The 27,081-nt window shown below is 41.9% G+C and overlaps 1 protein-coding gene across 2 annotated transcripts in view; it reads left to right on the top strand.

Annotated features, from left to right (window-relative positions):
• Positions 1 to 13,872: 13,872 nt before the first annotated feature.
• The window catches only part of JMJD1C (jumonji domain containing 1C), a 158,683-nt gene continuing 145,474 nt past the window's right edge, over positions 13,873 to 27,081 (top strand). For both annotated transcript variants that reach the window (XM_058028794.1, XM_058028795.1), the window contains exon 1: positions 13,873 to 14,021. In XM_058028794.1, coding sequence (XP_057884777.1) covers positions 13,881 to 14,021 — 141 coding nt within the window. In that variant the 5' untranslated portion in view covers positions 13,873 to 13,880. The remainder of the gene's footprint in view (positions 14,022 to 27,081) is intronic.

Here is a 27,081-nt window from a genome sequence, read left to right on the forward strand (position 1 = left end):
CACTTTGCTGCTGCTGTGTTGATAAGCTATAGGCAGAAATGTCTGACGTGCAAGATAGAAATGTCTGACATGTGTTGCATGTGGACCTTCAAACATTACCCTGTAGCTAAGTGTAACCACACCAGTACATCCCACTAGGGCAGTCCAGTGGAGAGGTTTGGATTGTTATTTCTCCCATGTTCCCATTGTGTCTAGGAGTGACATTAAAGCTGTTGAACTGTTCAAAAGCTGCACCTGAATGTTTCAGTAAATATACACCTCCCTCATGAGAGCAGACCCATTTTAAATGGTGAGCTACACATAATCTGGCATCTGATGATGCACTCTTTGGGATTTGAAATCTGTATAAAGAGACAGACACCAAAGCCATATTATTCCTTCCTGTCTGGGCAGTATCATCTCAGCTATATTCCATCACTACTTGTGATGCATCACATTTAATAATTATAGCAATCTGCTGGAGATTGTTTCTAAATACGCCTTCTGCTTTTGATGTTTGTGATCCCTGTGGAAAGCTTATGTTATTTTATAGTCTGCTGACTAAGCTCATGTGCACACCAGCTGCATTTTATCAGGGAACAATGACTGCCTTTTGAACTGACTGATGGATTTTACTTCAAATGAAGAGGAGCTATACCTTCTTCAGCAACACTTGGAATGGTGTTCAGCACCATCTCTATTTGCAGAATGTCAGAGTCTCCAGATAAACAGTGCTTGTTCAACATTGCCACAAGCCTAAAACATAGCTTAGAAATAGAAAGGACCCAAAGTTTTTCTGCTGCATAAGGAAAAAAGATCACCCCCTGTCATTTGGAGAGATGTCTTGTCCTACCTGTTCCTAAAGCCTTTCAACAGCAATTACACACCTTTTCTTAACTATGCTTACTAGTCCTTCATTATCCTACTGGGAAGCTTTTCCTTGTATCAAAGTTAAGCTGAGTCAAGGAGTATTCAGCAGTTTTTATCCTGCCTCCCCCAAGTATGGCAGGAAAAATGTTAATTTCCTTTGCAGCACCCTAAAAAACTCAACCGAATACTTATGTATCAAATCTTCCTTGGAATAAAGAATTCCTTATGGGATATTTTCTAGTCCTTTTGATTCCTTTTCTAATCAAACTTTCTTGAAATGCAGAGCCCAGACCCATACACAGAGCTTGACAGGAGAGTGATCAGCACCAAGAGCTGAAGGACTACCTGGTAGATTATCCAGCAACTCAAAAGGCTGCCAGCAAAGGACACCAGGCTATCAGGTTTCCCTTTTCTTGTTTCCCACACTCTCAGGGCAGCACAGCATGATCAGCTGGGACAGATACTCAGGGGAACCTCTGCTGTGAGGCAGGATGGCAATTCCTATGTGCAGCCCCAAGTCAGCCTTTAGCCAGCTGACCCAAATCTGCCTTGCTTTCTCATTCCAAGACAGGTCTGCTCAAAACTGCTGACCAATAAATGCATTTAAGGAAGCTGTTTTGTTAAATAATATCCTGATTTGTTTTTCCTTGGAGCTATGTTTTCTGCCTTCTCATTACTTGGGTTCCTTTTTCCCCCCAAGTGTTATCTCTCTGCATTCTCCCCTGAACTGGGGAAAAGGTCTCTCTAGACTTGAAAACTGGAAGGGAATATCAAATCATTTCATCCAACTTAAACCCTAGACACAGAATCATTAATTCATGTGTTGTGTCAGATAACCTTTGTTTCCTAGAAGCAGTGCTGCTGGCAAAGGATATTGATTTGAAGGCATCAGAACATCAATTTTTTTTTTAAATTTTCACCAGTAATTTTTTTTCCTCTTGAAAACACTAGGCCCCTACTTTGAAACTTTGAATTTACCTTTAGTTTCCAGTTTAGGTTCCTGCTATGCTTTAAGTGATAGATTAGAGATGTCTTTCTCACTCATTAGGTCTCGACAAGGATTAATGCATGCATAAGTCACATTTCAGTCTCTTGATAAATTAAACAGCAAGTTTCTTGGAATTTATTTTTTTTTTTTTGTCCCTAAATTCTTTATGGTAGATTCCTAGCTCTAAGCCCAAATTTGTCCAGCATTTTCATATGCTGAACTTAGTAACCACATTTCTGTTAACTTTACAAACTTTCTGTTTGAATGGCGTAAGATAATAAATCTGCCACCCTCTTTTTTTCTTTTGTTCTCATTAACAGAGAAAATGTTCTTGGGTGCTCATATTCAGTTCTTAGTCCTCTGATCCAAGCATCTGCCTTGCATGCTACTTCTCAAACTCCTGGCTACCAGAATGTTTTGTTGTCTGTTCTTAGAGGGCTCACCTAACTCAGGAAAAATTACTTACCTTTCAGAGCCCAGGTTATTAAACACTCCCACTAAGATGCTGTTGTCCCTTACTGGAAATTAAGAGAGTTAGCATAAGATTTCCCAAGATTCTTCAAAGAAAGGGGATGGACCCCAAAGGCATGGCTGGATAGGAGCACCCATGTCTCCTCACTCCTGCAAGCACAACAAGGACAACTCCTGCTGTGCCACCTGACTGCCCTCCCTTCCTCCCCACCTCTGAAAAAGCCTCCCAGGCTTGTCCTGAGGTGCAAAATCAAAGCATGTTTCTGTAATGATATATCACAATCATACAGGGGGTGCAGCAGATCAACAGCAAAACACGATCAACAGCCCTTAGACAGTCTCTAACTTTCAATTTGCAAAGCTTCTAGAGGCAGCATTCATGCCCACCCTGCAAGAAACAAGTCCTTGCTTCTTGCTATACAGAGTGACTCAAGTCAGCACTGAGGAAAATAAAGATTACCTAGAAAAAAAGAAGTTGGCACTTGGGCTTGTTTTCTTGTTCAACATAGCCAAAACCAGCAGATACACACAGAAAAACATCTCTTACAGAAATTTCTACAAAACATCTCTACACAGAAACTTGTTTCTGCCTAAAAAGATTTTTCCCATTTTCTGTGGCAAGGAAGTCACCCTTGAGTCTTCTTCTCTGTTATTTGAGTAGAACATTGCCAGCCAACAGAATACATTTCTATGTAGTCTTCTGTAGTACTCTAAGGACACAAGTGCAAGCTGTTTAATACATTAGCAATAATTGTCAAAGGTTTGAAGCCTCTCTGGGGAGCAGCAGGAGTTTTGCACATGGATTTTTACCCTGCCAGAAATCCCTAGCAGTGTGTGTTACTATCCACTCAGAAGGCAGCCTGAAAAGTCTCTCATACTCAAAACTCTGCCACCTTTGCTTTCCAACTAGCCTTTTAGTTCTGAGCAAAGTTGACTCTGAGAAAGGGAGCACAGACAGTCTTTCAGCCTGTCTAGACATTGTGGATGCTGAATGTTTAATAGCCTGGTAGAGCATAGTTGGATTAGAGCAGTAGAAAGTGATGAAGGCAGGAAAAACACTAGGCAGAACTTCTGGTTTAACAGGCATAAATGCACCATGTCTGTAGATGCTCTGAGCTGGTAGCCTGCAGGTGGCTAGGAAAAAAATCTTGATGTCAAACACATTCTGTCTAGACAAATCAGAGCTTCACCTTTTTTTGCATACCCCTTGTCTCCCAGAAGTCACTAGAAATAACTGTTGGACATCAAAATCTACACAAAAGGCAATCTCCAGCAAGCCAAAAATGACAATCAGCAGCTGGTTTGTTTTGGCTTCCTTTCACACAGTATTAACATACAGACACAGTTCTTCCACATACTCTTTTTTCATCCTCTCACACATTTTGGTAAATAATCTACCAAGATACATGAAACCTGAATTTAAAAAGACCTGACAACACTAAAGTGCAACCTAAAATTCAGGACCTTCAGCAGCTCATCTCTGGATTACTTAGGACCACAAATTACACAAATTATGGATGCTCCTCCTTAAATGAGCACTAATTGTGGATAGCTGAATTAAAAATAAAGTCACCTTTATGGTTTTGAGTGGCTTTAATGTTTATGGTTGACCTACTGGGTTCATAAGCATAAAAGAAGTACTCAAGTTTCACCAGTATGGAGCAAGTGTTGTAGCTTATGCAAATGCTGGAAGGAGGACATGAATACCTTCCCTCACTTTATTTCCCTGCAGATGAGCTGCATCACAACTGTGAGCACCACTAAATCTCTCTTGCATCAATTAGTTCAGTCATCAATTGGTTCAGCAGTTATCAAACCTGTGCTTTCAGACCTCTTTTTTGTCTCAAGAAAGTTAACTTAAGCAACACAAAACACAAACAAGTGGTAAATTGCTGGGTTGTAACTTAGAAGGCTCAAAGCAGTTTATGATGTAAGAAAATTGGAGTCAACACAAGGCTCTGAGGTGGTGCTTATTGCAACCATTTCCTTGAACTTCCATTTCATCTTTCCATCAACATTTCATTGCAAACAAGAAAGACACTGGATTTGCATTACATTTGGTCATATGAGAGTCACAAATGACAGATTTAGTAAGAGTCATTTAAGGCCTCCTCCTGGGAAGGGAACATCTCTCCCCAGCCCAGCCATGCAGGCTGGCTCATCACCTGCCTTGGACCTTGACCTTTCTGAATCATGTCAATGCTGAGTGCAGTCAAGTCTGCTTCAGGTAAACAACCACTGGGATTACAGAGCCATCAGACATGGCTTGATGGCTTTTTCTGAGGCCCATGTTAATGCAGTGCTTTTAAACACAGGCCAGACCATGCTGGGGAATATTCTGCATAATATATTCTCATGACTACAGTTGCAACTTGTTTTGTAATTTGGGGTCATCTTTTTAAGGTATGGTCAAATAATGAATATTTACAGGTAGCTACTGCTGCAACTTAGTAACGCCAAAACAAAGTTCTAGGAGCATAATTTTGATCAAAAGTGAAAAGATGAAAGGGAGGAGGGATATAGAGCACCAAGAGAAGAAGATATATCTTCAGTTACTTTAATTTCACCTTTAATTTACTTTAAGTTACTTTAATTTTGCCTCACTTAAGCTACTTCTGATATTTAAGATAGGTATTTTGGTTTCATATTCTGAAAGTAGGATCAGTATCTAAACATAGAAAGGGTGGCACAGTCCTCCTGCTGGGACCCAGTAGGTTCTTGGTTTAGGACCCAACAGCAAGAGCAAGCCCATCCTCAGAACACTCACTGAAAGGAGGCAGGTCTTCTGCAGACCTGTACAGTGTGTGCACAGTGCATGGAAACACCTGCACATACTTTACTAAAATGTCTTCAGCAGGTCTTGTATTTTGAGTATTTTTTAATATTAAAAATCTGCACATGCTAAAGTAATTGTTCCTTTGGATTCCTGCATATCATACTACAAAATAGTATGGGACAGGACCAGATAAGTTCCTGTATAGATAAAAATTCAAAAATAGTAATTTCTCTGAGTAGAAGTTTCAGGTTCAAAAGTCATATGCAACAGGAAAATAATGATACAAAATGTGGTTGAGCATTAGTCACCCTGGGAACAACAGCAATGCACATACCTGCAACTACTGAGGACTAAGCACATCTTTCTCCACTAAACCTTTCCAAAGCTGTTTTTCCCAATACAGTCATGTTTACTGTCAGTGGTGCTTCAGCTACAGAGTTCATGCTTTTCTAAGTTTTACCTGCAATTGGGACTTACCTCAGTGAGAAAAACATCTCCCTGGTTGGTACACTAGAGTAGCTGGTGCTTGCATTCAGAGTTTATTTACTGAAGACAAACATTTTCTGTTGGCTGAACTTCAGACAACTGGGCGAGAGGAACCAATTTCTGCTTCCACCTTTTCCAGTAGGCACTGCAGGAGCAACAGCAAGGATACAAATGTAGGAAGCAGGTCCCAACACTTCTGGAATGGGAATCTGTGGAAGGTAACTTAGGGAGAGATTTGGATTCCTTTGGTGCCACAAAAATGAATAACAAGTGTAATACACATTTAGTACTAATCAGGGTATTATTTATACAAATAGCTGGAATTTATATAAAATAAATAGCTACCATTTATACAAATGGTTGCTGAAATCTTTTTTCAAAGACAAAACAGAGGAGCCACCTTTTCGCAGTGGTGCCCAGGGAAAGGGCAAGAGGCAACGAGCACAGGCTGAAATACAGGAAATTCCATTTGAACTTAAGAAAATACTTTTTCCACTATGATAGATTGCACAGAGAGACTCAAGTCTCCAGCCTTGAGGAAATATTTAAAGCTTGGCTGGACTTGGCCCCAGGGAGCCTGCTGTAGGTGGCCCTGCTCTGAGCAGGGAGGGGTCAGAGCAGACAATGTCCAGAGGTTCCTTTCAGCCTCAGCCAGTTCATGACTCCAGGAAAACCTTCTCATTCAGTTAAGTGACACAGCAACAGCCAAACACAATCTACTGCTCTTAAAGCCAAGAAGACATGCAAGCCCCCTCTCATCTCTATGCTTATGTAGGTTTGTGCCTTTTCAGATTGTCATTATAAGAGGTGATGTTTCATTACAGTTCTGGCAGTCAGGGCAGACTTAAATCAATTGCCTTTATAGGGTCAATTTCAAATGTCGCCTGAACAAATGTGACAGACAGACCCTGGAACACTTCTAATGAGAGCAGGAAATTAATCAAAGAAGTTACTGGCTGAGTACAAAATTTGTGATAGCTTTAATTGGGATAACAGTGCCAGGAAAAATACAAAAGTACCACTGCTTGATCAGCACAGAATCAGTAACATAATTTGTTTACACCATGTGCCAGACAACACTATGAAATATAAAGACCTAACCCTTACCAAAGAGATAAATATTGTTAAATAATAGCTATTACTAATTGCAGAACACAGCTGACACTAATTTGTTATCCTTTCCTGATACAAAAACCCAACAAGACAGGCAGCTGGAATACAGGAAAGAAACCTGTGTGTCAGTTCTAAGCCAATTGGCAGACAATTTGCTGGCAGGAAGAAAGAACAAGCATGGCATAAAAATATTCATCAGACAAATTTGTTAAAGAGTGCTTACCATGTGGTATGCACTGTTACTGTTTTAGACAAAACTGGCAAACAATTATACTTGGTGAGATAAAGATATAGGGGAAATACTGCAATTGCATTAAGAAAATGCAAAGGAATTTGGATAGCAGAGTAGTAAATGAGTCTGAGAAAAGATGTTATGGAAATCTCAAAAAATAACTTTTTTTTCTTATGCCCTTAAGAGCTTTTTTTCCTACCTCAGTTTCAGAAAGGCCCAACCATCTTCCCGTTAAGATCTTTTCTTCCCCAGACAAGCATAAGGAATGTTGTCATATTCCCCATCTAGTACACTTCAGTGGTAGCTGAAATCAGCTGTTTCTTACCTCAGCTTTAGACCTTTTCTAAAGCTGAAACATTGTCATATTCCCCATCTAGTACACTTCAATGGTAGCTGAAATCAGCTGTTTCTTACCTCAGCTTTAGACCTTTCCTAAAGCCCAAAGTCTCCCATTTGTTTCTTATTGTGCATATTGCAGAGCAGCATTGAAAACCATTTCCTTACCATAACCATCACCTGTTTTAGTTATATGAGGATAAGCAATACCAGCATCCAAGCAAATTCAGTCCAAAGGTGCTGTTAACAGGAGCTCCTGCTTTTGAAGGGGGCACCACCCCAACACAAATCATAGAGAAGCTAGAGCTTCAGAAGGGAGGAATCTTCCTGCACTGCAGCACCAGTACAGCTCTTAATAGCTTTTTTTAAAAAATGCATCGTAAGCTTTAAAATAAATATTAAGAAATTTATGTACAGAACAGTAATAAGATTATACAAGTTCTATTCCAAGTACTTCAGTGCAGTATTTGTGGGGTGCTGTGGAGACCTTTAACAACTCAGGAGGCAGAAAATTCCAGCCAGATATAGTTGTACATTTTCCCTTCTTTTATCTTTGCTACACAATATCCTAGTGATCTTCAGTGAGGATAAGAACTCAACCCACCTCCCAGTTAATTCAAAGAAGATCTGTGAATTTACTTTGGTGTTTAATATACCCTGCTCTTTTTATCAGTAACAGTATCTACTCATGAAATGAGCTACTTAAACACCTTTCATCCAGCACAGATATTCCTCTACAATATTCTGGGAAACTTTAGTACATCTTAAAACTGAGATACAAGTCTGACATAGAAGCAATAACTGCCTTAACATGGCTGTTTGTGATTTCAGGGATTTTCTTTTTAGTACTACCCATCTGCTAACCTTCAAAAGCCACTAATTGTAAAAGCACAGAGATACCAAGAGCCAAGCACTTAACATTAGGTAAAAAATACACACAAGATAATGCACAAAGCTGCTGCCCCAGGAGGCCATGTGAGAGAAGCCCACACTTCCACACACGCACCTATCTTTCCAGTTAATAATACCCCAGCAACAGAAAAAGCCTTACTGACTGACCTTTATACAGCTTAGGTGTGAGTGGGGAGGAAGCACCACTGGAAGCAAAGGTTCATGGGAAGGTGATTAACTAATTTAAAGGGTGATTGGGTTCAGGTTTTCCGTGTGAGTGATTGATAACAGAAAGGAGCATTGTCGCTGGGAGCAGCCTAAGGTAACCCAGGCCTTTTCAGGAGTACCATCAGCAATACTGAGGCTGCTCAGGTTCTGATCTCTTCTGGTGTTTTATTCTGTAGGTGGATCCCCTCAGATAAATAAAACTTTGTTCTCAGTTCTTGTTCTGCTTTCTGGGCATTATAGTGTATGCTGAGGGAGAGCTGTTATGGGCTGACTGATATGCCTAAATCTCAGTCTGATTCTTGAGAAGAACCAAGCCTCAGGCTGGCATCAGCAGCAAGATGAAAAGCAGGAAAGAAATTTGAGTGGAAATTTAATATTGCCAGAAGGCCACAAAAATATCACACCAGTGCTGCTGTGCATCATCCTTGCTCTTAATGCTTGCACCTGGGTTGAGTGACCAGTAGAAATGGCATCTTCCATCTGTGCTTTGAAGAAACTGAGAACGTTTTCCTCCAAACAAATTCAAACAAGTTGTTTTAGATGGAGACATTATCTGATAAGGCCAAAGCAGGGCCATGCAGTTTCACCTTAGGAATTAAATCCTTAAGTATTCAAGGAAAGGTGGAGACTGAAAGCCTTGTGCTCTCTGTTCCCCCACCCTCTGCATTTTACCTCTACAGGATGTAAACCCATCAGCAGGAGGAGGGTCTGTTTGTCCTACACCAAGGTGTAGTGCTGGTCTAATGGTGATTTACCCTCAGGCTGCATTTAAAAAGCGCTTGAAGGTGATGCCATCCCCAGCAGGAGGGAGTCGGCCAACCCCGGGGCAGGGTCAAGGGGTGAGCACATCCCAGCAGCTCCAGGTCTGAGCAGAACCCACCCCTGCAACCTCGTCGGGCTCAGTGTGTGTTTAAATCAGATGTGGGGTTCCCAGGAGTTCTGTTTGCTGCCTCAAGTGTAAGGCAGTGGTTAAGGGGGCCAGGGGTTGTACAGGGATAGATTGATATCTTAAGATGTCAGCAAGCTTCTGAGGAAGAGAATGTATTGAAGGCTGTGTTTATTCAAAATGTTCAACCTTTTTTTTTTTTTTTTGTGCCATCTCATTAGCTGGAACAGAAGGAAATGCTGGAATTGGAATATGTTGTGTTCATCTGTTCTAGGCTATAAATTGACTGTGAAACATCACATGGAGGCTCAGTAGAGCTCCTTGCTGTTGTCAGTATTGATGGAGCGGCACCCTGTGAAAGACAATGTTTTCTTTTGCAGATATGGTTGGAATGATTCACAAATGCAGTTAACTTAAATCTTCCTCCTTTGTGTGCTGTAGCAACAGCCGGGATGGTATTAAAGAAGTCCTGATGATGAAACCTGGACACGGTGGGGTGCTCTATTCACCTCCAGTGTAAATATAGCAGTAAATTTGCAGCTTTTTTACAACTGTGAAAGCCAAGCGACAGGAAAATATTAGGAGTGGTCAGTTGACAGACCCAGATGGAGAGTGACTGTAGACAGCTGGAGATGCAATAGATCATCACACAGGATGTTAGTGGTAGAGCTGGGGAGGTAATGCCACAAACCACAACTTTTACTCTCTTTCACTTTTGTGCCTCCAGGTGTTCAATGCAGCCTTTGCATCTACATTAAATAGCTGTCTTTAAAGAATCACACCTTCTCACTGATTCCATGTCTCATTCAGTGTTCAAGGACTTCCTCACAACTCAAATAATTGTGCTTTCAAGGAGGATGTGTTAAGAAAAGCCCATGGACTCTCTGTAGAAGACACTTGGAAATCAAAAGTTGGCTTTGTATCAAAAATAACTGATGTTTGATGAAGAATTTGTTTTCTCTTGGCTATGAATTTTAAAGTTACAAAACTCTTAAATCAGCCTGTTAAATGTAGATGCTTAATTTTCTGCTGCGGAATACTGGAAAACATTAAATATGGCTTTCCAAATTTCCAAGGAATTATGAATTCAGAAGAAACTGGTGGTCCTAAGGAAAGGTAAGATAGATCTAGAAGTATATAGCACATATTTGAGAAAGAATTAGTTCAGTATTAATTCTGCTTAAGAGTTGTGACACTGACAAGTCATTTCATTTTTTCTCTCCATTTCTGTAAAATGGAAATAATAATTTCTAAATATGGCATTTATCTGTATGGAGAAGGTGCAATTACTACTAGTACAGTCTGTGCTTCATTTCAATCAAGAAGTTAGAAAAAAGCTCTCAGTAAATATCTTGATTTGGCACCTAACCAATGTGTGTACTTTCAGGGAGAAAGAGGTGAGTTTGTCCACAGTCAATTTCCCAAGAGAAGCTCTCCTTCCCTGGGGCTCAGCCTAGAGCTCTTTTGCTTTATTCTTTGGTGGACTTCTCCAGCCTGAGGGTGTCAGCTCTATTTTGTTGTTGCCTATGGGCATCTGGCTCTGGGTGTTGCTCCTGAGCTCCAGGAGGATGATTCCTCTGGTCTTTTCAGAGTAATCTACAAGAAGAGGCTTCCTTACGCCACTTTTTTCAGAAGATACATCAATTCATAACATCCCTTATCCTTTAAACCCCGTGAATTTTAATGCTTTGACTTTTGAGTTCAAATATTCCTTAATATTTATCAATCAAATAAGGGAGGTGTTGCTTTGAAAGGGGAGTTAATGTATTGGTTTGATGCTTGCAAAGGCTTCTGAAAAAGGAAGAAATCCCACTGGAGTGTGATGGGGCACAGACTGTTTAAAAAGTTCATGTCTAAGCTATTTTCAGGCCTTGGCCCACAGCACCATGACTTTGTTTTGTTGAAGACAGAGGTTCTGAGTTGATTTATAGTTGATTTACTCATATCCTGAGCATTTAGTGCTCTCCTAATGTCTTCACAGAGAAACAAGGAGAGAAGGAAGCAGCAAAGAAGAAATGGGTAAGCAAAGAGAGACCAAGAAAATAAGTTGCTGGAGGTGGAAAATGTCCAGCAACCTGTGGGTCTTGTATGCTGATCCACCTGAACATAGTAATTTTGACCTCCCTGAAGCACCTATGGGTTAAAAAAGCTGCTCCAAGAAGAATAAATGAAAGAAGAGCTGAGGTGTGGGTTGCTGGGGAGTGGAGCTGCCCTGCAATATGTCAAGGCTTTCCCTGGTCCTGCTCAGTGGTGTTGTGGGGAGCAGGGCAAACCCTGCCCATCTCACCTGGCATCTGGGAACTGAGAGCTAACCATGGGAATTGCCACCTAAATGTCAATGGTACTTGATCTTACTGATATTTTCAGATGATTAACAACTATAAAATGGTTCTGCATTGAACAATAGCCTTCTGTGTATTCTAATCTATACTAAAACATAATTCTAGTGTCAGTGCCTTGAAATGAATTTTTGGAAGAAATTAAAAATATTTGATTCTTAACAGTTTGTTATTCTGTGATAAATTCACAAGTTCAGTCTATTAGAATCATGTAAATTGGCATTTTGGGGTATTTTTTATGTTTTATTGCACATTAATGTCATTTTATTGTAAAGTTCAATAATATCTCAAATTACTCTTTGATTAAACAAGAGGGAATGAATACAAGAACTTTGATATGATTAATATTTATTTAATCGGTTTTGCAACTTCTTCTTATTCCCTTTATGGATAACTGCCCAGTACTTACATAATTTTTGTTCTTTCTGTAAGACTGCAGTACACTTTTGTTGGTTGTAGCATTACCTTGGAACATGAATAAAGATTTCATTTAGCTCAAATGCATTATGGTTGTGCTTCTAAAGAGCACAGCTCCATCCATTGCAGACTGGGATGCCAGGCATCTATAGGTTCCATTATAAATGTTATGTCTTGTAAATTATTCTAATCCTGTGAACAAACTTGTCATGGTGAATGATGAATTGATTTCTTTTTTTTGTTTTCTGGTAATTAACTTCTCTTGTACCAGAAGTTATTTGTTCCACTAAAATATACAGGAATGTGAGAAGCTGGCAATCTTGATTTATGGCTTTCACCTCATAATCTATTTTTCAAAAATGCACTATTCAAATTTGCTTTTAGCGCTAGATGAGAGATCATTAACCCCCTCTCTTGAGGGCAAGCAAACCAGTAAAGGCAGGCAGAATTTCAGGAAAGCTACACCTCCAGATAACGTGAAGGAAAAACTCTTTCAATGCAAACATGGCATTGCCACAGCATGGCTACAGGAGCCATGGAAAGAACAACAAACCCAGAGCCCCTGCTCCAGAATGTGGCTGCACGGCTGCTCGGCTGCTCTCAGCTCCTGTGGGTCTCAGAGCTCGCTTCTTGGATATGCACTGTTTGCTGGCATCCAGCAGAACTCAACAGTGCCTTCTGTCCCTGAAAGCCTCTGAGGGATTAAACTGACATTGCATTCCCGGGGAGTTCTGTAGTCGGCAGCAGGGCAAGGTGGATGGATGGGATGGGTGTCTTTGTGGAACTCCCCAACAGACTGACTTCAGGGAGAAGGTGCTGCAGGAGCCAGACCTGCTCCTGCCTCTCCCAACCCCTGCAGGGCTGGGACAGCAGCTTGCTGATGCCTGGCTCTTGGGGTACCTTGCCAGCCTGGGCTCCCACAGAATCACAGAATGGGTCAGGCACGAAAGGACCACAGGGGAGCACTGGTCCAACCTCCCTGCTTAGGGTTGTGTCCAGGCAGGTCCAGAGTATCTCCAGCGAGGCAGACTGCACCCTCCCCGGACAATCTGTTCCAGTGTCATTAGCGCAGTGAAGAAGTTCTTTCTTTTCTTCTGGTGGAACTTGCAGTGCATCACAGCCACACCTTGCGTGTCGCCTCGTGTCCTATCGCCTGGTGCCACCGGGGAGAGCCTGGTTCCATCTTCCCGGGACCCCGCCTTCGCACATTTATGCGCATTAATGAGGTCTCGGAGTGGTGCGCCTTGAGCAGGGTGTGGGCGAGCCCGCGGAGGACGGACAGCGCTTCTTCCACCGAGGGAAGAACCCCGGAGAGGCCGTGCCCGAGCTGTCGCCGTGGCACCGGAGGCAGGGAGCGGGTACACCGCCAGTGTCCGATCACCGCGGGGCTGCTCTCGGGGGGCTCCGCGGGGGTAGGTGAGGATCGTGCTGCCCCGGCCGGGGCTGGGCAAGGGGCGACGGGACGCGCCCCCGCGGGGTCCCGGTGCCACCCCGGCGGCCGCGGACTCTTTGCCGCGGGGCGGCCGCTAGCCCCGCGCTGCCTGGCGGAGGGAGACGTCGCGCGGCGTCGGTCTCCATGGCAGTGGGGCTGCGTGGGCGGAGTGGTCGGGGCCGCAGCGCGGCGGGCGGGCGCGCGCGGGAGCGAGGGAGGGAGGAGGTGAGGGAGGGCGCGCGCACCCCCGGCCCGCCCCCGCCCCTCGCTCGCTGTTTGTGTCGGGCTGTGGCGGCGGCGGCGCGGCCGAGGGGCTCCGACCCTCCCGCCGCTGCGAGCCCGAGAGCCCCGCGCCCGTCCCCGCCCCACGCCCGCCATGCGCGGCCCCTAGAGCAGCGGGCTCGGCGGCTGGTGCGGTGCCTGCGCGGCGGCGGCCATGGCGGTGGAGACGCGGCCGGAGCTGGTGGGGAAGCGGTTCCTGTGCCTGGGCGGCGAGGAACCGCCGGAGAGCGGGCGCTGGCGGGCTGGGGTCATCCGCGCCGTGTCCCAGCGGGACTCGCACAGCCCCGACCTGGCGGTAAGAGCCGCGGCTCGGGCCGGCCCGGGGGCTGCGGCGGGGGGCGGCGGGCCCGGCGTGACACGGCCCCGCGCCCGGCCGGGCACAGTGACGTGGAGCCGGGGGTCACGGCTGGCGCCAGGTGCGGATCCTCGCGGCGTGCGCGGCCGCTCCGTGCCCCGGCCCGCGGGGCGACAGGGCCGGTGCCCGGCCTGGCCAGCGGGGCACGATCGGGCTGCCCCCGGAGCAGCGGGGGAGAATGCGGCTGATCCAGGGGAATGCAGGAACTGCCGCCGCGTAGCACTGTCCGACTGGGTCCGGCGCGCTGGTGAACGCTGTTATTAAAAGAATGTCATTGTTTCCCTTCCTTTCATGCCCGCTGTCAGTGTTTTCCTAAGGGGTGTAGGAATGTGCGTGTAGGTTAGCGAAGGAGCCAGGATATGTGTGTGCTCTGTTGTGCTCAGACACACTCTCGCTGTGGGGGGGGAAACACGGCCAGGTTTCCTTGGGTTGGTGTTCTGAATGCATAATCTGGAAAATGGAGTTTTATTGTGCTCCCCGGACTTCGGCGTTATATTGTTCGTGAATTCCGCAGTCACAGGAGTGCTGTGTTACCTCTGTGCTTGTCTCCTGCCATGTTTTTATGTCATTTAGTGCTTCTGGAAACACATTTAAAAATATCACGACTATGTAAATGGGCATTACGTAGGCTGAAAAAAGGAATCACCGGACTGCGCTGGGCAGTCTATATTGCTGCTGGCAAGGGGGAGGCGTTCACAGCCCGGCACTGATCGGGGTGGAATGTTGCCTTTTTTACAAACTCATCAGGCAAACAATTGCCTGGTATTAGAGACTATCGATTGCTTAGTTCCAAGTGTGAACCACAGAATTAAGAACTCTTGTTTTTGTTCGTTCCAGACTTTAGGCTTTGTTTCAAAAACAGAAAGTGGACTTGAGATGCTACTTTTTTGCTATATTCTGGGCTAGTTTTCTTGGTTGTTTGGTTGGTTTTGTTGTTTTTTTTTCTTTTTTTTTTGGCATGGTGTTCTGGATTTTTTCCCATTCTCCAGCTATAATCCACGGAGCCCTTGGAATCAATCTCATAATTCAAGTTCATGCCCTTCTTTATGAAATGGTTTGTGTTTTCAGCCTTTGGCTATATGTGAGAATCGTCTAGAACACTTTATTTTTAGAACCTGTTTTGGATGTTATTCTTGCAGGGCAGTCTCTAGAATCTATATACAGTTATGGAAACACTGAGTAAGGTTTGAGGAGGTATTTACTAACATTTACAAGTCAGAGCCATAATTTGTAAACTCTAGGGGCAGAGCTGACATAAAGAGAGAAAGGCATTTCAGGGGCTGTGTCTGTTTTGCTAAATGCATGCTGCCGATTGTAAAAACTTATTCCTCTTCTTGACTTTGGTGTCTGTTTTTCTCTTCAGATGCTCTTTCTGTTACGATCCTTGGTAGTTCAAGGAAGAACTGTCACGTTTCAGCTGGTTTTTGAGGCACGACGATGACTAAGGGTGTGCTTTTGTGTTGTAGTGGAGCACCATTTGCATAGCTCCAAAGCACCTGAGCAGCAGGATGGATGCTCCAGCATTTCAGCCTGGGTGCAGTGCAGTGCTAACGTGGCCATGTTCCTTCTGGTGTTGAGGAGAGCTGCACAGCACTGCATTATGCTATGTACGTACACTCCCAGTCACCTAGGAGTGCTGGAAGCTCTGTGGGGTCTTGAAAATAATTTCTAGGTCTGAAGAGGTGCAGTAGTACTGGAACATCATTGCCCTCTCTAAAGTGCAGCATTTGGGGTTTGTGTTATGTGTTCTCTGGCCCCAAAGCACAAAGAAGTGGATAGAGGAAAAAATGATAAGGTTTCTTTAAGCAACAGGTAGTTTCTGCAGGTTGGACTGTCTTTCTGCATTTATAATGAACATTAGCTTCTTGTTAGTCGATATTTGCTCAGTGATGACCCTCCTGCCCTGCCCCCAGCAGAGGACAAGGATGTTTTTCTGTTAGCTCTGTCCTAGCTGGAGTGACCACTGCCCTTATCCTTCCATGGCTGTTGTTTGGAGGTGGCCATCCCTGTGAATAGCTGCAGACCTTCTGCTCCCTGTCACTCGAGTGGAGCAGTAATTCTTGTTGGCAGTTTCATCGCTGCCCACAGGGTGCGGTATAAAAATGTTCAAATTGACTTTTTATCAATTTCGCCTTTTCCTGGTCCCACCAGAATGGAGTGGATGAATGAGAAATGCAGAAGCTGCCCTGAACCACAGGACAGGAGGAGGGAGCAGTGGGCATTTCAATGTGAATTGCAGCTGGCTGGGACTGAGTTACCTCCTAATCCTGGCTTTGGAAGGCAGTGCTATTTGCATTGACTTTGTGTCTTTTCTTCCTGAGTAAGTGTGAACCCCTCAGTCAATTTTAACCAGTTTAAGAGCAGGGAGATGTTTGGGGAAGACTGCCTTCCCCTAGTCTGTGAAAATTGATATCTGAGAACACTCTCCCCAGAAAACCATAAAAGCAGGGAGGTCATGGCATTTGGTGTTGTCCAGGCAATCTCCAGCTGGCCAGCCAGCGTGCACCCAGCCTGAGAGCAGCTGCAGCATGGGCTGTCTGTCTGTCTGTCTGTCTGTCTCACACCATTCAGACATAGGTGATGGAATGAGAAGGTGGGTTAAGGGCATGACAAAGCTGAGCATTAATGGAAGTGTGAGAGCAAGCCTCAGTGTGTGCCTGTGGGAATATATGGACAAATGGGGAGTTTTATGGGGTGCAGGAGCTCAAGGGGACGTGGGCAGGTTTAGAGGCAACTGAGGTAATTCATGTTAAGGGGCCACAGGGCTTATAGGAGCAAATCCAGAGGAACCTGAGCTTCATTAGTTCTGCTGTAAACAGAACTACTCATTAAATCAGGAACTCCAGACCTGAAGGCTGGACTAGCTGCTCTCCACCTTTGAGCAGGGAAATCAAGAGGCCAGTTTTCATATGCTGCTAAATTTGTTTCATGATTGTATTTTTATAGATAAATTAATTATTATTTTCATAGTTATTGTCCTGGTAGGAAAAAGCAGAAAAGAACTCAATTTTCTAGTATTTTCCTCTTGCTAGGTCTCCCCTACTCCATTAGTGTACTAAATAAAGTAAAAAGTATATTAAATAACTCTTTCCTTATACTTTTCATGAGTGTAATATAGCTGATATGAAAGATCTCATTTATAATATATTTCTTTACAAAGAAAGAGAACACTATCAAAGTATATTTTCTCCCACTGCTTTCTAAAAAATTTTGCCTTCCTCAGCTTTCTTATTAATTCACCACTAGTGGGGAACATGGTGAGAACAGCTGGCACTGGTTGTGGGTGCTGTTGATCTCCTGCACTATGAATGCTCTTGCCATTCCATGAGACCCTCCATGCCAGGATTTGGAAGCTGTGCCTCTTTCTTAGTCATCCTGAAATGCTACAGGTGTTGTAAACACCTGCCACACAGGTATAATGTGTGCAATGTAGAAAATTCAATCCAGGAGTTTTCTTGCTGCTTTTCATGGCCTGAGCTTTGTAAGTTAGACCTCTTGATCTTTCTTGGACATTGTTGTTGCATGTAAAGCATTTGTTTAAAAATCAAAGCAAGGACAGAAGTTTGATGTATGTGTTTGTGTGTGTGTGTGTGTTTCATAGCCATTGAGAGAATTCATAGCTATTTTTCAGCCTCACACTGAGTGTTGTTAGAGGAAACTGGGAGCTGTGTTTTTCCTTCCTTCTAACTGCCTGGAAAAGCTTGTGTGCTGCTCTGATTACAGCGATAACTCTGGGCAAGTAAAGAAATGGCCAGGAGGAAGGAGGTGGAGTCAGTGCCATACGATCTCCCTGGTCTTTGCTGTCCCATAAGAATTGCTTTCTGGGCCATAGGTTGCAAAACTTTGATGTGGTGATGAAAGAGAAAATGGAAGTAAACTTTTAAACATACACTGTGCAACTCTTAATAAAGGAATATCTCATTAATTTTAAAATCCTGAAATCTCAGTAATTTTTAAGTTCTTGTTTATTGATGCATGGATTTTCTGCCATGATGCACATGGTTTGGAAGACAGCATAAAAATTGAGTTGGTAGTCTCTAATGAATTGATAGGCAGACTAACATCTAATAATTGTGCATAGGGAAATATATTGTGGCAATAAATCACCATATCAGATTGTCTTCATAAAAGCCTAAATATTAATGATAGTTTGAAGCAGCTGTGTGATTTTTACAGTAAAGTCAGTAAGATATAATGCTGTAAACAATACACTTTTGGTGAGTTGTAGTTTTTTGGAATCTCATATTTGGCGATTTATAAACAGGCAATTGTTAAAAATTCAGTAAGTCTGGTAAAGCCACTTGAAGATGATATCAGCAGATTGTGTATGTGCTTTAACTGAATTTGTCTCCATTTAAAAGTAAAGTGGAAGTTCACAAAATGTAATGAAAATTTAACACTACTCTGTTACACTTAATATGAAAATAATTTTAAATAATTTTGGATAATTGGAAAATAATATATTTTAGACAAGTACTCCATACCCTGAATAGTTTCTCACTAAATGATGAAGTTAAGGTGCCTTCACTGTTTGTGGAGCTGCTCTTACCTAGTCTTTTTACAAACTGTAATTGTTTTCATCTTCCTGCTTCTGCATTCCCCAAGTTTATGAATGGGATCTGTCTTTGTCACAGAGGCACAGAATTGCACTTCTGTAGGTTACACTTGGTTCCTGCCATATATTGATTTTCAGTGCCGTGTGCTGCACGTTGTCCTCTGTCCTCCTTTTGCTAAGATAGTATTATAAGGAGAAAGTGCATGTGTTAATTTTTTTAACACATTTGAGCTGGTCTGTTGAAAATGAAATTTCTTTTTTCATTCCTTACTATTGAAGTATGTGCTCTGCAGCGTTGACTTGCTAGCCTTGACATAAACTGGAAGACACAGAAAAATCTTCAGTAAAATTATTGTAGAAAGTAAACAAATAAATATGTTTCAAACTCGTGCACAGCTTGTTGGTGGTTAATGGAATTTAGAAATTCTGTGTTTCTGTATTAGCATCTGGGTTAAAGATGAAGAGCAAATTGTTGGTGAGGATCCTGTCACGTTATTTCCTTCAGCTATTGGAGATGACACTAAAGACATGCCAGAGTTTATCACATCACTGCTGCCTCTGAATGAAGGAATGTTGTTGGAGGATGTGTTTTGAATCTGGTTTGAAAGGAGTGGGAGAAGCTCAAAATTCGACAGAGATTTAGGCCTTTTTCAGTTGTTTCTGCTGTTCTGTATCAGTGCTGATGCCAACAAGAGTCTTGGAAGTTTGGTGTGTCAGCTGGGCAGGCTCCTCTTGGCTAAGCTGTAAAGAAAACTTCCTACTTCCTTTTGTGTTTCTAGTAAGGTTGAGCTTGTCATCCTGTGTCTGTGAATGTGGCCTCATCTGTATTCCAGAGACAGCTCAGGAAGGAGGATCTCTTTCATAGTAATTTGACAAAAAGATCAAACAGAGGAGTAGTCCTATGGAATTGACTGCAAGGATTCAGTGCTTTATACTCTGTCCTTCCCTCTTCACTTCTCTTACTGAAAGAAACCTGAGTATGATGTAGATCAATAAGTAAATGTACCTGCACTGAAGGATTTTGAGTAAAGTTTGTTTGAATGTCAGGATTGCAAAGAGAGTTTAGGTGTCCTGAGCTGGGGATGAACCATTTAATTTGTTGCCTAGTTGCAAAGTAAGCAACAGTGAACCATGTATGGAAAAAGAAAGGCTTTATCCTCTAGTTAAATCTTTCAGGAGGCTCTTAGGAAGAGATATTAGATATTTTCTTAATAAAAAAAAATTGCTTTTGCCTTTTATATGTTTTATGTATAAATGCTATATTATTCCACATTTGCATTACCTCAGGTTTTTCTTCTTCTGGAACTTTGTGTGAATCTTCAGAGCTATCTGAAAACATGGCGTAGCCATCATAGAGTTGTAAAAAATGAGCAAATATTTTATAAGAAATTCTTCTTGTGCACCTTCCAGGATCTCTGAACCTGTTTGAGAAGGTTCAGAATATCAGCAGAACTGATCTTTAGTAATAGAGAGAATGTATTTTAAAAGTGGTCCTTGTAAAATTTGGCCAAAAATCAGCCTTCTTCTAATCCTACTATCAGTGAACTGCAGAGATTCTTAGTTCCATCAGGGATCTTCAGTCTTTACTGGGATTAGGCTTGCCTTTCCCATTCAGTTGGACTTGCTAAACTGCTGCTGCTTTTGCTGAAAAGAAAAAAGTAAGTGCAGATCATCTGAGAAGTTCAGCTGAAGTTGCAGGGAGTGTTTGTCTCGAAAGGGACACCTCTGTGACTCCACTGCTGTGCTCTGGGCTTTGATGTCCCATGTTGCTTCAGGGAGGGTTTCCCTCCTCACCCTGCTGGTAGGGACTGAGACCTCTGCTTGTAACCAGCCTGTTCTTGGAAACTGGTGCAGAATTCTAAGCTAAACTAATGCTGCATTGCTTCATTATATTGATTCCTCCAGGAAGTTACTATTGTTAGTTGATGTTGTACCTGTGTACCACTGATTTTCAATGTTGTAAGACAGAATGAGAGCAGGGGATCCAGAGGAGCCTCAAGGATTTTGCTGTGTTTTGATTTCTAGTAATTTTCTTTAAAATATTATTTTACTTAAAACAGCTGTTGCTATGTTTCAGAATTAAGTGGAATGAAGCAACTTGATTTGCTCCTGAGGAAGTTACTTTCATGTACATACAGCAACTGGCTTTGAGCTAATTCATGGGCTCTCTTTGGAGCTTCGTGGGCACAGAAGGTGCAGGATGAGCATTAAAAGCGTCTAGCTTGATCCTCCTGTGGCAATGTTTTGAGAAGTTTAGAAGACTGTGGTTCCACAGACATTTCTCTTGGTGGCACTGCTGGCTTAATTTTTTTTTAACCCTGAACAGTTTCCTGATCCTTCACCGTATGGCACTTGAAGCAGTTGCACTGAGGCTGGAGGAGGTGGTATGGGATCAGACCGAGGGCAGGAGCAGCTTAAGGTGGAATTGTGTCCAGGAGAAATGTCTCTGGACCCTGGCCTGAATGAAGCTGAAAACTGACTTAAATACCTTTGAGGGTTGTGTGCAGTAACTAGTAGATGTGTTCAGTTGTATTAATGGTACTTATTTACATAGTAGGAGTAATTTCTTCTTTCAGCTGAATAAAGAAATAAATGTTCACAATAATGCATGACACGATCATTTGATGTCTGCTGATGCAAGACTTACTTACAAAAGCAAGTTTTGGAAGAATAGATGTGAAACTAAATGCTCTGAGGGAAACCTAAGCATCTAGATCTGTGTTAAAATGCATAAACCTCTGATGACTCAGTAAAGTGTTGTCTATAATATTTCTGCATCAAGGAAGATCTTTTTGAGTATTCTGAACAGCACCACAGCTGATGCAGATGTTGAAATGATTGCAGCGAGGCTTCGCTGCAGGTAGCTCAAGTAGACCCTGCTGGCTTATTATTTGGGTTGGCTCACCATGGTTTTAGTTTTTGGCTAAGGGACCAGGGCTCTTCAATCAAATGATGGTTTAAAATCTGAATTTTGATTACTTTGTGAAAAAGAGAACACTTGCTGAGTCATTGCCAGGTGGTCCAAGTCAAATCTCTTCAGTCCTGCATGTCTGGTGAGGAGGGACTGGAAAAGCTGCATTTTGGAGGAGTGTTGGCAAGGACAGTTAATTTTGAAACATTCCTCCAGCTGATTTCCTTATTTTTTTGTTTTTCTTGGCTTCTCTTCTTTCCTGAAACGTGGAATGTAAATTTACTACCTTTCAAAAACAAACAAAGCAACCCAAAAGTCAAGCAGACAAAGAAACTTGTTGGGGTAATAATAGAAAATATGTGATCTAAACTGTTCAGTCAGTATAGAAAATCTCGGAGAAGGAAAACCAGGAAATGGTATTGAAGTCTTGGGCTGGAGTTTCTCATAAATCTGTAAATAAACCTTTTCTTGCACCCTAATTCTTCGTACAACATAACTTGAAGACTTTGATTTTTCAGCCTTGGTCTTCATCAAAGACAGGAGCAAGAGCATCCAATCAAGACATGGTGCAAGCAGCTTTTAGGGGGCAGGTTAATGAGTTTTAGGCTGTAGACTCTTGGTGAGATTTAAAGAGTTAGGAACTAACAGTGGTCTAGTTGTCAACATTTTAGTCAAAAGTACAAAAGCTGTTATAATTGAAGACTCAATGGAATGAGGTGCTGTGGCCTTCAGAGCCATTGTGATGCTTTGTTGTCACACCTCTACAATTCTGGCACATGGCTGCACTTCCTCAGTGTTGTGTTAGAGGGATTTGGAGCTCAGGGACTTCATCCAGCTGAGGACTTTGAGGTTTGTAGCCCTTCCTGGGTTCTCATAAATGAATTAGTGGGAAATCTTTTTGAATCTCTGTGAACTTCTCAAAAGCCTGTGACAAAGAAGGGTCAGGCTTCACCTGTGCATCACAGTCAGGATTCCCTTCTGTTGTTTCAGATATGCTTTGGTCCCTGCATTGTGAGGTACAAGTCCACGGTCTCCCCTTTTTCACCATTCACGACTGTTTCATAATTGTTGCATGGCACTCAGGATTTTATTAGCTCTGCTCTGTGACTTCATATTTGTCTCCTGGAGCTTATAAATGTGGCAATTTTCCTTCACTGTTTCTTAACCCAAGAGAAAAGGAGTTATCTCTTCTGCCAGTCCCTACCAACCCTGTCCAAATAAATGTCTCTTTGAACTAGATTATTCCAAAGAGTGCAGTTTTTTTGCTTATCTTTTTTTTGCTTATCTTGCTCATCTCCACCAAGATGTGTATCTTCACATGATTCCCTTTCTGCAGGTTGTTCGGAACAGATTTAATTTAATATTGTAGAGTTCAATTTTTTTTTTTTTTTCAGGAAATGAGGTAACATTATAAATTAGTATTAAATTTTAAAAAATTATAATTTATTTCTTCACTGGAGTATATAATTGATTTTTCTTTTTAGGTTTGGTATCAAAATTGTCTAATGCAGGTGCATTTGTGTTTAGTATACCCAGATGATGGTCAGACCTTGGTGGTAATCTATTTAATAGCAGTTAAGCAGTGAGTAAGATAAAAAACAATGTGGAGATGATAATGAAATATTTCTGGCTTGCTAACTGTTAATTCAGGTGTGCTGTCCTAAATACACCTGAACCTCCTATATATTGTCATATTTTAAAATTTGTATGTAGGTCAGAATGTGATACGTGAATATTTTTAGATAATGTCATGATCACTTCTCAATTAAATAGGTAGCTTTTCTGTGTAACTGTGTACTTACCTCCTTCTGTGTGATCTTTTAGAAGAGATAATACATTTTGACTCATTTAAAGAAAGTTCAATTTGTTTTTATAAATTGAAAATGTTTCAAGTGCTTTGTTACTTTGTAGTATTTTTTCCTCTAAAAGTATGTAGTCTAAATTAATCCATTTCTTTTGTTACTGATTGCTTTTACAAGATTTCAATTTAGTGAGTCAGGCCTAGGACTATAGAAAATGAAAAAGCTTGTTTAATAAATTATTCATTGACTAACTTTATGATTCCATCAGATGGTTTCTTTTAAAACTGAGTGTAGTACTTTAGTAAATGATTGCAAAGATTTTTGTATTTGGAATTAAAAGATTTGGTTTTCTGTTGATGCTTAGAAAATGGCTTGCTGATACTGCTTACTTTATTAGTTTGGTTTTTTTTTTGAGTTCTCTAATATTGCCTTTTCAGCTCAAGTGAGATGTGTGTGTATACACCTTGGCATATTTTTCCCTGTCAAAAATTTTTGACAGTAAGTTTTCAGATATCTGATTTAAAACTTTTTTTTTAATTTTAACTTTTAAATGCATTTGAGCATGGCTCATGTTTCACTAACATGGCAGAATTGATTGCTGCTTAGTTTCAAATGTGATACACAGGATACAAGTGTTAAGTTTGCCCATGTATCTCTTTTCTGCTAGAATAATGGTAGAATTTAATAGGGCTCTTCAGTTGGTTCCTCTGAAATGGAGGAAGTTTGTATCTCCAGAGGGTTCCTAGGTTTGTTGGCTGAAGTAAAAGGACTGCATTCAATACCCTCTTAGGTTCTTGTCTAAGATGTGTTTTGTATTATGGTAACTACCCATTTCCAGGTATCTGGAACCTGTGTTCCAGCAATGTTTACTGGTGCATTTGAAAGAGTTGAAGGCTTCAGTTGACATAACCAATTAGTTCTATGTCTATGTTTTTCCTTCCTTTTTTACAGAAGTCTGGTTTTGGTCTTGGTCTGCACTTTAGGAAATATGTCCTCAGTTAAGAAGAGGACAATATAAGGACATTCAGTCTTAGGATTGAGTCAGCTAGTGTTTGGAGGCAGGAAAGAATGGAAAAGAGCTTTTCTTTTTTTCTTCCTTTTTTTTTTTACCTGAAAAATTTTATCAGTTCTTGAGCTCTTTAATCAGGACTTCCTATGGAAAGACCAGGCAGGCACATTGGGAGTGGGGCTGTGGCTGAAGCTCATCCCCAATGGGCCACAGCTGTGAGAAGCAGGGGAGCAGCATTGAAAGCAATGAGCCTTGGTGTGTGGGGTGTGCTGACCAATCACCAAAGGGAGCAGAGGGCACACAGGTGCAATGCATGAACGTGAAGGCATAAAAGTTTGGGCTGAAGGACAAGATGAGCAGAGACCTGAAGCCTTCTGGCTTGGTGAGGTGTTACTGTGTGTGGGTTGAAGCTTTCTGAAATTGTTGGATGATTTTCTGTGTTTTGTGGCCATCTCAACTGTGACGTGTGCTGTGACATATCATAGACTAGAAGGTATGGATCAGTCAACAGAGGAGGCAAGGAAAGAAGAGAGGACTCTATTTGAATGCAGAAACCCACACATAATTTGATGTAAGTTGACACAAAGAAGGCTCCTCCTGTCTGCACAAAAGGCAGTATCCCTTCCTGGGAGGCTTCTGGCTGCTCTGGGTCTATTCTCTAGCACAAAGAAATATCAAGAAATTTGTAAACAAGGAAAGTCTACGTGTTGAAGTTCAGTACCTGAATTGATAGCTTTACTCAAACCTAGTGGTTTTTTAAGCTCAGGAAAGAAGGAAATCTCAAAAAGCATTGATTACTTAAGGTCAGAGCAGAGACATGAAGCTGGTATTGCTGTGTAATTAATTACAGCTTGGGCCATGTGCAATTCTTGTTCCTAAAGCTGTCAGTTTGGTATTTCTTATGTCAGTTGTAGAACTGAGGGGGTTTGTGTGGCTGTTCTTAATTGCTTTGTTTACTTCTCTTTCCAGGACTTAGCTGTATCTGCTTGTTATTTGTCAGCTCTTGGCTGCAGAGGAGACTCGCTTGTGACAGAGCAGGCATGTGCTGCTCTTTTGGGACTGCATGTGTGGGACAGAGAGCCTGAGCTCAAACCTCACTTAGAATTGTAGGTTTCTGGGATAGAGAACTATAGGCTGGTGGTCTGAGTACTCTGGATAATGACACAGGAGCATAAGTCTGGGAGTTAGGAAAGATTTTGCAAAGTTAGGTCTTGGAAATTGCTTCCTTAAAACACATTATGGTAGAGAGACATGGTGCCTCATATTGTGGTAGGTTTGGACTACATGTGGCACACAGAAAAGTGGTTTTGAGTGTGTCTGTGCTAATGCACACACATTTTCTCTGAATATGTGCTGCTTGATTGACTTCCCTTTCAGCTGACTTTTTTAATCTCAGATTTTAAGAAAAGCTGCTGTTGAATTCTTTTAGTTATGAGAACTCAAGCAGACAGGTAGCCTTGAAGGGGATTAGTTTATCAGATGTCTGGTAAAGTGCAAACTCTTTCTGCAGCTTTATCCACCTTCAGGCTATTCAAGTGTGAATATCAATCTTAATGTCTGAACCAGTGAGGCTACAGAATTAGCCTTTTTCTTTAGTGTGGAGAAGTTGGTGGTTTTTTTTTTTCCTTTAGGCCTTAGAAAACAGTGATGTCTAACTTAAATATGTGTTTTGCTGAAAGCTACTTTTAATTAATACCAGGTGTTTTTTCACCACATCAGTATTCCATACCTTTCTTTATTGGGCCTGTCAGCTGGGCAGTGGCAACATGAGGTTTGGAGCTGCAGGCCTGCCTATTAGGCAAGCAGCCAGCTCACCATCAGCACATTGTGTGGATTTTCAAGTCATTTGTTTTGCAAGCCTCATAAGAAATCCATTTGTGGCCAGAAACATCCAGATCCTCTGAAATTTGTCAGTAGCTGAAAGTTCATAAGGAAATCTTGACTGGGAAACATGCTTAAAAAAATTTATATATGTGTGTGTAATTATACACACACCTAGAAATAATAGTAGAAAGTAATAAATTTGTGTGGTGATGATATATTGCCTGCTAGTATTGGCACTTGTGGTGATAAAAACTAGAGATATTGAATAAGAAAACAGATATATCTGCTTTGCAACAGGAGTTGAAAATTGCTGCTGTAGTGTTTGTGCAATGGAGTGTGCAGGGCTTTCCTCTGCTGTGTGTTACTGGCTTTGTTGATTGGGAGAGCTGAGGTGGTGGGGTTTGTGCTTTGTGGCACTTTAGTGGTGAAGGGTGCTGTGGGGAGCAGTAGCCATGGGCATGGGGCAGTGCATGCTCTTAAGTCGTGCTTTGAAATCTATTTCTCTAATTTGTGCAATCCTTTTATCTGTTTTCTACCACTAGTGGCATTATCTAAAATGGAAACTGCTTACTCAGATACTCTAATGCAAGATTTTAGTAACTATCTGGAAGATTTACTAACAGTCTGGAAGAAAATGAAGTCCTGTTTTAGCAGTCATGCCAAACTTTGTAGGGTGTTTAGCCTGTGACACTGGTCTGAGCTTGCAGTGGTCTTTAAGTTAAAGTCTATGTGCATTGTGGGAAATGCACTCCTGAGGAAAAGAATACAATTAAAATTTTTCTACAGGTCGCAGTGTATAAAAGTAATTTGCAAGGAAGTCTTTAAACAATTTATTATCATTAAATATCACAGTCATTCCAACTAGAAGGCATTGTTGATGTGCTGTTAGATAATATCCC

The sequence above is a fragment of the Melospiza georgiana genome, chromosome 8 (genome assembly GCF_028018845.1).
Source record: "Melospiza georgiana isolate bMelGeo1 chromosome 8, bMelGeo1.pri, whole genome shotgun sequence".
Lineage (NCBI taxonomy): Eukaryota > Metazoa > Chordata > Aves > Passeriformes > Passerellidae > Melospiza > Melospiza georgiana.